Genomic DNA, 11433 nt, shown 5'->3' on the forward strand with positions numbered 1-11433 from the left:
AAAAGGGGCAGCAAAAATTCTGAGGAAAAAAGTTCTAATTGTTCAGGAAAAGCAGGAATTTAGCAAAGAAAGAGTTTGCCTACGTCAGCGAAAATCCTAGTAAAATGGTTGTGAGACACTTTTTCTATATTTGTATGATACTCTTGTGTGGCTTTTTGGTTAGACAAGTTGTGCCGAGTTGTAGGCAATTTCCCTAATGCTTGCAGGCAACTTTTGTTTTTGAAAAAATAAAATCATCAGTAGGATAGTGTTTTGCACTTTTTCTGCTTGGCAAGTTGTGTTTGCGGTCTAGGCAAATTTTGCGAGTTAAAACCTATTTATGTAGCCAGCTTGTTACTTTGGTGCCAAAAAAGAGAAGGGGAAATCAAAAGCAAGTCTTCCTGTAATGTACGCAATTTGTATTTAAGTTTCAGGCAACTCTCATTTTTGCCGAACAAAAAAGGCACCTACTAGGAATTCATAAAGAACATGTTGGAAAAAGCTCTGGGGGTTTTGTGAACTTTACCTGGAAGTTGCTGGTAAAACTTTTTGCTGGCAATAAAAGGGCGGCGTAGGAAGGAAGTATTCCTGTGATGTAGCAATTTGCACATAAGTTTCAGGCAACTCCCTTAATTTTTTGGGACAAAAAAAAACTAACAGCGAGCTACTTGGGAGGCAGAAAAAACTAGTTGAAAAGCTACTGGGGATGTGTGAAATTCACCTTGAAGTGGCTGGCAAAGCTTATTGCTTGCAAAGATGGAAAATAAAAAAAGCAAGTCCTGCTGGGATGTAGGCAAAATGCATATAAGTTTGAGACAACTCCTATTTTTTGCCGAAACAAAAAAACAAAACAAAAAATGGATAGCTTTGTGCAAAGCTTACCTGGAAGTGTATGTTGAAGCCTCTTGCTTGGGCGTGTGCACAAAACCTCGAAAATGTTGCTTTGACATCATTTGAGAATTTAGTGAGGCCCTTCAAGCAAAACAAACAATTTTTTTAGGCAAGAATATTTACAACACTTAGGTGATTAGGGGTAGCGTTTTGAGCAATGGTTTTCGTTTGCTCCAGCAAGAGCAGGTATTACTAGTCAAATATTCAAATATGATAGGATAGGATAGTCATTGCAGTACAAGTAGTAGCAACCATACAAATGACTCAGAATCATGAATGCCACTACATCTTCTCTCTCTCTCATGTTCATCTTCTCTCTCTCTCTCTCATGTTCATCTTCTTCCCTCCCTCCCTCTCTCATGTTCATCTTCTTCTCTCCCTCCCTCCCTCCATCCCTCCCTCTCCCTCTCCCTCTCCCTCTCCCTCTCCCTCCCTCTCTCTCTCTCTCTCTCATGTTCATCTTCTTCTCCCTGCCAGGGGATGTCATAGATTAGCATAGCAACAATTTTTTATGCTTCTAGTCTGCATGAGGGATCTTTGTAGCCGTTGTAGGCCTCTAGACCTCTGTGGTAGTGCTGCAGGATCGAAGCAAATACAAAGGTGGGGCACGGCCAAGCTTTCAGGTTAAAGTGAGGAAGGGGGTATGCGTCTCTTGTGCAGATTGGTTTGTGTTGTACAACTACAAGTATCCGTTCATGTGTAGTACTGTACGTAATACAATAAGTAGCCTCTATATTTGCCCTCTGCTCCAAGTGAAAAACGCTAAGTCAGGAGCAACTACTATAAGTAGCCACTATAAACTTGCACTGGGTTTGTAGGAAATTTCCATAGATTTTGTAGCCAATTCATTAGCTTGAATACCAAAGAAAAAATAAATAATGGAAGTCGGGAGAATCTACTACTTGGTTCATAGGCAATTTGACATGTTGCGAGAAAAAAATGTGGACTTATATTGTGTAGAACATCAAGTTGTGTTGTGTCAATGCACCAGTGGTTGAAGGAAAGTTGTGCTCTGATCTAAGAAAATTGCATAGCATATCCAGGCAACTCTAAGCTTTGTTTAGAAAAAGAGAATTGAAAGGTAGCAATTCGTATTGGGTTTGTAGGCAATTTCCATAGTTTTTGCAGCCAACTCATTGGTTTGCTAGCCGTAGAAAAAAAGTAGTGGAAGTCAGGAGCACCTACTACTTGGTTTGTAGGCAATTTGCCTACAAGTTTTAGGCAAAAAAAGTGGACCTATATTGTGTGGAACATCAAGTTGTGTTGTGTCCCCTGGGCAAATGTTTTAGTTGTTGTAGGCAAGTTGTGCTCTAATCTAAGCAAATTGCATACTATATCCAGGCAATCCAGGTTTTGTTTAGAAAAAAAATTAAAAGGTAGCAACTCATACTAGGTTTGTAGACAATTCCCATAGATTCTGCAGCCAACTTGCCGAAGAAATAAGATAGGGGATACAAATTGCCTATCGAGTGTCGACCCATTGAGCAAGTCCAATAGCAGAAATGAGGCATCTACTTATCAAAACATCATGCAAGTTTCAGCAAGTCTAATAGAAGAAATGAGTCCAATAGCTCAATATAAATCTTGAATTTTTTCTGCTTTATTATATGATCATAGTACAGTTACCACTATACTATCAACTAACCATTCAAGAGAGTTTGTACTTGCTACTATCATCTCTCCAACTGTCACAGGCTCACACAGATCAATGTCAAGCAGTAAAACAACCCAAACCACAATGCACCAAGCAATAGAATCATCACGCATAGGGGAAGCACAATTGCAGAATATGAAAAGAGAGAAAAAAACCGACGTCTTCAAATTGCAGCCATCACCAGCAACAATTCAAGAGAAAAGGCACAAACACCATCATCCACCTTCTACCTTGATGCAATTTTCCTGCTCCAGTCCAAGCTATAGCCAGCACCTGTACACGGTCAGGTGTAGAAGTTCAGACATCGGAGCTAGGGTAGTTGTATGGTGCAGAAGGAGATAGCAGTAGGGATACAGAGGTGCACCTGCAGCTAGCAGCAGGAGGTCGAGGCCGTCCTAGATGCGGTCGGCAGCGAGCTGCTGGAGAGGAAGAGGCCCGCTGTGATGGTGTCAGGGCCAACGGCCCTGAATGAGGAGCATGGAGGCAGTGCGCGCTCGCCTTCGTCATGGATATGGGTCGGCCCGGCGTTGGAGCGGGAGACCCGGCGGCGATGGGATCCAGGAGGCCGCGGGGATCCGAGCGCAGCGGCTGCATCCGGCAGGCTGCTGAGATCCTGGCGATGCGGCGATCCGGAGGGGTCGGTGGCTGTGGAGATGCGGTGGCGGGGGGAGGGGCTGTTGGCATCCGATGGCTGCGGAGGCGCAACGGCGCTCTCCGGCGAGTGGGAGGGGGCATTTCGCCGATTGGAGGAGGCGGGGTGCGTCGCCGGGAGGAGGAGTTGGTGAGGATCGGGTCGCGAGAGAGAGGATGAAGAGGATCGGGCTCCTCCAATCTACCGCCTCCCCCTCGACCACCCGGGAATCGACGCCGGCGCTCCTCTGCTCGACAAGGAAAAGGGGATCGGGCTAGGTGTTTTTTCTAGGAAGAAATAGCGAAGCTTTTATTTTACACTGGCTGCCGCTTCGGCGGTTGAATTAGCACGGACGATTTCCTCCTACAGCGGCACACCTGGGGACCGTGATCGCGCATCCAACGGCTCGCAGGCCTGTGTGCTCGGGACGTCTAAAAAGTGCAGCTGCACTTTTTAGAATTTGGGCTAAAAAATGCAGTATGTATGCTACCAATGTAGCAATTTTCAGTTTATATGGTAATCACGTACTTGTGAAATACAAAAAAAAAAGGACATGTCCTTTGCTGAAATATTGTTCTATTTAACAAAATATATCAGGATGAGATGCATTGGAATATACTCTATAAACATTGATAAATTGTAATCATCAGGACCCTTTAGTTCAATAAGTTTAGAAGCATTCAGACCTTGTCATGAGCACACTATAAGTAGATCATTAGGTTACAAGCATTCAAGAGTTTAAAAATGCTAAACTTTGTGTGAAGTAAATAGACCCAAAAGACAACCAAAATGCCAAGAATTTCACAAGTAGAGTGGTACACAATCTACAAGTCTTTATTGCTCATTGCATTACAAATGAAAGATGTCACATGAATGTTTTTATGCTTAATAAAACTGATCGTCAAATGAAACAGCATCAGTTGTGCTAAACTTATAGGATTTTTCTTCTTTGAGGGCTATGAAGACAGTCATACGTTAAGACCATGCTGAGATGAGTTGAAACTCATAACAACAACTGACACTGAAGCAAATCTACATGCTGTTAATATTTTCATAGTAGCAGTGTAGTAGAGAATTGTTCCAAAGTCCAAAAGTTCCTGGTTCACGCAGCAGGACAAAAAACAATTATTCAGAATTCGGACTTGCTCAAAAATTAGGAACACTTTCTTTCGCCAAAAGAAAAGGGAGGAACACTCCAGAATTAGTATAACTTACTACGTACTATCTAATTATAAGTGAAGTAAATCTGAATAAAAAATGAGCAAGACATGGCAAATAGAAGTGTATGGGTAAACTTCTTGGATTTAATTATTGATGCCCTCCAAAATTATGTATAGTAGAAGTAGAAAGGCCAAAGCGAGGCCAGAGAGTCTTAGAGTTAAAACTGCATTTCACATAGTAGAAACTGATGCCTTGAACCCTGGTTTGATTATTTATATACCACCTTACGAGTAGGGAATCAAAGGGTATACTGCTTGATTAAACTGAATATGACAGGAATAATGTTGTAAATTTCATTACCACGTGATGTCAACAGAGACAACTCCAAGTCATATGCAATAGAGACCCTAAATAACATACAACTATGCAATTTTGGCATTGGTCTACCAGAACTCCAGAAGACAGCTTGTCTTCTGTTGGTAGTTTGGCACCACCCAAATAGAACAGAATTTTGTGCAAAACAGTAGTGGCACATTGACATGATTTTTGGCTATATTTCAAAACCGACCCGCTCAGTCAGATCACCAAAATTTTGCACAACGCTTATAAACATATTGCCAGTTCTAGATCAGTCTTCACCAAAGACTGTTCCATGATCAAATTCTCTTCAAATTGACAGTTGACAGATGTTAGTTTGAGTTCTCTGAAACAAACTATATAAGAATAGACACAGTAGCCACCTTGCTCGTCGTAACCCTGTTGCGAAGTGCCCTTCTATCCTGAAATCCTCAAGAAAAAACAAAATCAAAATCAGAGACAAGGACGGGATTATCTTCTGAAATAGGCACCTAATCGAACATTAAGCAAACTGGAAAAGGTCAAGCACAAATATACCACTCATCCTCTATGGGCAGTTTGGCATTGGCAGCGCCGGGAGCAAGTAGCTCGTCGGCAGAGCCTGATACGCCCAAGCATACTCATGGCGTCCTGCCACTAGTAGCCTCCATTGGTAGCACGGAAGAAGGGACACTTGTTGGAAGTTGACAACCAGAGCCAGCTCAAAAGTGTAGCAAACACTGCTATCGTTGCCGTCTCCGGTGGCCTTTCCAGCCAGATCTAAAAGGAGAGATACCGGCAAAAGCTCGAAGTCAAATCTGATTCATTAAGACCCTAAATACAACTACAGCTACAAAGGGGAGGGACTCTTGCCCAACTCCGGCGGTCTCCGGGGAAGAGTGGGGAGGGACCGTCCACAAGGAATCTGGGAGTGGTTCTCAAACGCTCGGGTTCATTCGCGAGAGAAGGAGAAAGGAGAACCTCGCGTGGTGTGATGTGGAGTTCAGATGTCTGCATGGGATGTCTTTGCAGAAGTACGAGTGGATCGGGGACAACCCATCTCAGCCTTACGTTCCAAATCAGACGGTGCAGATGGCATGAAGGCAGGCACACCATCATCACCAACTCGCATTTTTGTAGGAGTAGAGATATGCTAGGAGAATATGCACGCTGTAGCTAAGGATGAGGGAGAAGTTAACACATAGTGAGAAAGACAAAGCTGTTAGCTGTTACACTGTTATTTTGAACTGAAAGCCAATAGCACTTTTATCCAACATCGCTTCTTTTTCTGAAAGCCAATAGCCTTTTTTTACAAATCCTGGAAAATGAAAACCTCTGTATAGTCATACTTTTTCCTGTGATCTTTTCTGCACCCTGCTTGTTAGTGTTTCCTGCCTATTATCACTTGTTGGATTGGCCTGGGATTGAGGAATTTTGTACGAACTCGTGAAAGCAAATGTAGCTCATGTTTATCGTACCTATAGGGGAGTGGAAACTGCATAAGAGACAGGTGTTTCTCAGAGCTAAATAACCAATCAATGGAGCATACAAGTGTAATGTGTACTCTATGTCTTTTTTTATTTGTGTGTGTGTGTCTGCTTCGTTTATGTATTAAGAGGCCAATCAAAACACTCTTTGCAAAGGATTGCCTACTAGTACTAGGTATACTGTATGTATAGGAAGGTGGCCGCTCTCTAGTTCTCTTGCGTATCTATGGTCTATGTTTTCTCTCTTTCAACTAGAGTTGAACAACTAATTCATGACACACAACAACATGCTTTGAATTTGTAAGGATCTGTTCTAAAAATGTATTTAAAATTTAAAAATATATGCTCAAAAATAAAACAAAACCTTTTTTGTGTTAGTTGGCAGATTTTTCTATTAGTAGCTGTGCAAGTGACTACACTAGCTTTTCTCTAATTTTCACCCTTTTTTGTGAGAATCCTGACTTGTGACTTTTTGGTCGTACTTGTCCTAAAACAAACAATTGAAATTGTTCTACATCTGATGAAACACGGACTTAACAAAAGTGTATTTTTACTTGATGATTCATCCATGTAATTTGGGTATTTTTATTTTGTGCACAACAACCCCACACAGCTAGCCTATATATCTGCACTGTCCTTGTTTATCTAATCGAAAATAACCCCATAGTGCTAGGTTATATATCCCTTGTTTCATCAGAATAAAAGAGTAGTAGGCGCTGTGGAGAATATAGACTCTGACACTCTGTAGCTAAGGAACTAGCACAAGTGATAGTACAATCATGTGTATAAGTTCTGAACTGTGTAAAGATGAGGGAGAAGTAAAGACATAATGAGAAAGACAAAGCTGTTAGCTGTTACACACTTACACTGTTACTTTGAGCTGAAAGCCAATAGCACTTTTATCCAACATCGCTTCTTTTTCTGACCAGTGTTGGCATGGTGTGGTGACATATACAAATGATGACTCTTAAGCTGTTTCTCAGTGAACCTAGAGCTATTATTTTCAGCTTTGCTATATTTTTCCCCTTTGCTCGTGCAACCACTGTGTAGAGTATGAACTTGTGGTAACATGCATTCTTTGTTCAGTCTGTCACAAAGGGTGAAGCCATATATATGCACAATGCCGTTGAAGCTTCATGGCGTCTGGAACAGCATTCAGTTGAATCTCTCCTAACGGATGAAAAGAGGAGGAGCTCCCGCCTGAGTTCAAGCTCTACCTTCCAGTTCTTCAGGTGAATCCTGCACCATGATTGCAATCTTCTGTTATAAAACATTACTGCAGTACTGCTTACTCATCCAGTCCTTCCTTCCATATGAACTTCAGGTATCATAGAGCCCAGACCAAGGTGGAGGGAGAGACCAATGTTCGGAGCCCAGGCATCATTGACGCGTATCGCTGTGACATCCGTTAGCGCATAGCTACGATTGTATGCTAATTGTTGTCTGAATCGACCTGTCTAAAACTGGTGCTAATCGAACCCTCGTTCAGTACTGTACCTGTGCATCATTGCAAGCAAAGCCCATAGGGGCCCGTGCAACCCATATACTGTCTTGTTTTTTGTTTTTTTTCCCAAAAATGTGAAATGTTTCATGGATGTAAATAATGCTCTATCATGGGCAGTTGCAAAAACTAAAGGGAAATATATGGCCAGCTGTGTCAAGTACTTCCTCAGTCCGAAAATACTTGTCATTAAAATGGATAAAAAGAGATGTATCTAGAACTAAAATACATCTAGATACATCCCCCTTTATCCATTTTGATGACAAGTATTTCTGGACGGAGGGAGTACCAAGTACCATGCCCATGATATAGTTATGTCGTTTCCATACGGGTCACAAGAAGTCATGTTTTGTTGTGAGTTTTTGCGGCACGCCTTATTTGGCACGGCTTACATCCATGAAAGATTTCACAGCTTTTAGAAACCTGGGAAACAAAAGGAAGAGGAGTGCAAGACTGCCGGTCAAAGTCAATACCATTTCCGACTCCCTCTAAAGTTTTAGTGGATGTCCATTGTGAGTGGAAGACTGCCGGTCATTGTGAGTGGCAGAGCTGTAGCCTTCTCACAACAATGCCCCTTTAAGATGTCTTCTTAGTTCACTAATCGAGTATTGCGTGCTAATTACTAGCCTCAAACACAGGTGTTTGTGAGTACATTGCTTCCTCTAATCTTACAGGAACCAGAAGCAAAATTCGACAGTAGAGCATTCGTCCCAGGTTCCGCAAACATGAGCACCGTTTTCCGCTCTGCTCCCAAAGGAAGAAGGGTATCGATCCAAGCTTTTGAGGTTGCCAACACAATTGCCAGGGCCTCCAGTCTCATAAAATCCCTCTCCAAGCAAAGAATAAGGCACCTGAAAGAGGGCGTGCTTAGGTCTGAAGGTGTCCGCTGTCTTATTTCTGAAGATTACAGTCTGCTGTCCATTCTCGTTGAAGATGATATACGGTAACATGATTTTCTGGGCCTGTCTGTTTAGCAGTTTATTTAAGAAAAGTCTTACATGCATCCTCTTCATTGGAATTATGCAGAGAAGAGTTGAGACTATTTTGTATAGAGGTTGCCCGGCTTGGAGATCTGTGTGAAGGCCCTCAATGGCACAATCTCAGTATCTGCAGGTAAAACTTATCGCCGTTACCACTTAATTCACTTCGGAGTCCATGTCTTCACCATGCCTCATCTTTTTTTGTTCTGTGTACATAACATACACTGTTCTTGTCAATGAACAGATGTGGTTCTGCACTGCCATCTAAGAACAACTCCAGTGAAGAAGCACCTCCCAGTTTGCAGTATCTGATAAAATTGGCACAAAATACATGGGTCAGTATTTCTTCTTGAGAGAGAAATTTCTAAACCATGGTCGCAGAGCTGTTTTCACCTGACAAGCCAGCTATGTCTTTTCTTTGCGCGCTTACATCCTTGTAGAGATGTTTTCAGCAGACAAAACACTGAAATCCCGTTTTCACTTTTCCATGTGTTCAGGTTCTGCGCCAAGAAATGCTAGCACTGGACAGACTTGAGCACACTCATTGTACGACAAACCATTTTGTCACTGGCATTCGATGAGTCTCCTCTCCTTTCTAATTACACGGTAACCATATGCAGATGTGGCAGCTATTCCTGTTAAGAAACAAATTGATGCTATCAAGAGCCAAAGGGGTGCGGTGAAGGTCTTGAAAAGGAAATCGCTCTGGTCGAAGAGTATGGAAGATGTAATAACGCATGAGGAATTGAGGACGATGACTTATGATTAGTGCTTCTTCAATCCAGGCCATGATGACAATGACCAACGATCCATGTTGCCTTGTTGCAGATTGTAGAGAAACTTGTAGGGATCGTGGACTTCATCCATCTTGAGATCAACAGAGCATTCTTGGAGAACCATGCCAGGAAATCATCTGGAGGACTTGGCGTAGCTAACAACCTCGCGAAAACGTTAGGGCCCGCTGGACTTGCGTTGCATTACGCCAATGTCATCTTGCAGCTAAAAGCTTTGGTATGTCTCCCTTTTCACATACTCCCTCCGTCCGGAAATACTTGTCATCAAAATGAATAAAAGGGGATGTATCTAGATGTATTTTAGTTCTAGATACACCCCTTTTTGTCCATTTTGATGACAAGTTTTTTCGGACGGAGGGAGTACTTGACATCAAGTTATATAGACATACCAAAACACACATACCCGCTTAAAGTTCAAAATTAAGGATCCTTAGCTCCTTACAGCAGAAAATTCAGACAAGAGTAAAGCAGAGGACAAAACACACATGACCAACATTACAACAATGAAGCAAAAAAAACCGCATTAGAAATTTCGTTGACTCTTGTTATGCTTTAATGACATATATACATATCCCATTGCCAGGCATTGGCATCACCAGCGGTTCCTCAAAATGCTCGGGTGGCTTTATACCAAGCACTGCCTCCTCGGATCAAACCAGTCCTGCATACCCAACTGCGGCGGCGTTTTCCCCTCGGAGAAAAGCAGGTAGGTGGCCAACTCTTTTCAGCAAACATTACATATGAATAGGGAATCCACCCCTTGTCATCTTGGCTGCATCTGCATCTTGTAGACCATGACGGTAGCAGAGGTGAGAGCTGAAATGAACAGGGTATTGCGGTGGCTTGTGCCAGCTGCAGAATCCACCAGGTACTTCATACAACTTTTCCAGTTAACGGAACACCACTACTTAAAGAGTTGAAGTACATTACTTTTAACAATATTGCACAGAAAGCTATAGATGTTGGAAAATTGTTCTTAATTGTATATATGTTCACGGCTCACCTGGTTGCCTTCTTGATGCATCAGGCTTTGCCTTCAAGAATGGGCGATGAAAGGGTACGTAACGTACCACTCGTCTCGTTTCTGCGTTTGCTCGTGCAACAGATGTATAAGCTGCAATGTTCTGTCAGGCTGTCCCTGATGTCTCATGAATCAAATCTCTTTTACAGGATGGAGGGTGTCAATGTTGACGAAACAAACTGGTTCGAACAAGAGAATCATGTCAGTGTCGGTTCCATGCTCGCTCATGCAGATGCCAAAGTGAGCAAGGTAGAGACGCTGTACTACGCCGACAAGGAGACGACCGAAGGTTACATAGCGGAGCTTGTTCTGGCTCTTCATCTTCTTGTTTCGCTGCCTACGGAGGAGAAGTGAGTCCAAGCTGAAGGCACTGATGAACAGTTGAGGCGAGCACAACTTGAAGCATCTGAATTAACTTATCGTCGAATCTACGCTGTCGAAGCAATGAGGGGATAAGGCAGAGCCATGGATGCCTGATTTTTTCGCCCTCTTCAGATGCGTCAAACAGTTATAACGCTGAGGGAAATGACCTGATTCTTGTGAAGTTTCAGCTGTAAGCAGGCTCTCTGTTGTTTCTGAAACTTCTCCAAGAACTCTGTTCACTCAGTCTTATATATAGACAACTAGTAAATGATAACCTCACATTTGTGCAGTTAGATTTTCTGCATCTTTTTAGACATGTTGCTTTATATTTGAACACGCTATTGTATACACAAAATTTATCCAGTACTTCTTATCTGCTGTATACAAAACAAAATACTATGCCAATGTCATTTTTGCTTGACCTATCGAAATATCTTTCGTTTTTCGTAGTGGAATTGTTTTTCTGACTACTCTGTTGTCAAGCAAGTTGATGCGTTACATGGGGCAATCACAAAAGAATCTGTAAACCTCTCTCAAGCTTGAGTTATATATACTGAAACGTCAAGCATGTCAACCAGGGGCCATATAAATTATAAATATAATTTCGGTCCGGACAAGTTTGATAAGGAATTATA

The 11433-nt window shown here is 42.3% G+C and overlaps 2 protein-coding genes across 9 annotated transcripts in view; one reads left to right on the plus strand and one right to left on the minus strand.

Annotated features, from left to right (window-relative positions):
• The window catches only part of LOC119302245, a 6986-nt gene extending 1355 nt beyond the window's left edge, over window positions 1–5631 (minus strand). Inside the window, exons 1-7 of one of the 8 annotated variants that reach the window (XR_005147431.1) lie at window positions 5211–5631; window positions 5057–5095; window positions 2889–4252; window positions 2755–2797; window positions 862–951; window positions 701–758; window positions 506–567 (exon numbers count right to left, since the gene is read on the minus strand). Coding sequence is in view for 2 of the 8 variants with exons in the window: in XM_037579281.1 (XP_037435178.1) it covers window positions 506–567; window positions 701–761; window positions 862–932 (194 nt within the window). In the remaining 6 variants the exon portion in view is untranslated. Of the gene's footprint in view, window positions 1–505; window positions 568–700; window positions 762–861; window positions 1237–2683; window positions 2798–2888; window positions 4253–5056; window positions 5096–5210 lie in introns of those variants that run through there. The other 7 variants (XR_005147428.1, XR_005147429.1, XR_005147427.1 and 4 more) reach the window with 7 other exon arrangements.
• Window positions 5632–9107: 3476 nt separating this feature from the next.
• Window positions 9108–11141, plus strand: LOC119299755 (protein PSK SIMULATOR 1-like). The gene is made up of 7 exons (XM_037576904.1): window positions 9108–9117; window positions 9241–9347; window positions 9449–9631; window positions 9998–10120; window positions 10206–10282; window positions 10442–10471; window positions 10585–11141. Exons 1-7 carry the CDS (start codon window positions 9108–9110, stop codon window positions 10787–10789), a joined length of 735 nt encoding a protein of 244 aa, XP_037432801.1. The 3' UTR covers window positions 10790–11141.
• Window positions 11142–11433: the final 292 nt, after the last annotated feature.

The sequence above is a fragment of the Triticum dicoccoides genome, chromosome 5A, assembly GCF_002162155.2.
Source record: "Triticum dicoccoides isolate Atlit2015 ecotype Zavitan chromosome 5A, WEW_v2.0, whole genome shotgun sequence".
In the NCBI taxonomy this organism is placed as follows: domain Eukaryota; kingdom Viridiplantae; phylum Streptophyta; class Magnoliopsida; order Poales; family Poaceae; genus Triticum; species Triticum dicoccoides.

Excerpts from the sequence above, each read along its gene's own strand:
- LOC119299755 (XM_037576904.1), top strand. Across the intron at positions 10,121-10,205 it reads TTCCCCTCGGAGAAAAGCAG|ACCATGACGGTAGCAGAGGT; the intron begins GTAGGTGGCCAA and ends TGCATCTTGTAG. Across the intron at positions 10,472-10,584 it reads CAAGAATGGGCGATGAAAGG|GATGGAGGGTGTCAATGTTG; the intron begins GTACGTAACGTA and ends TCTCTTTTACAG.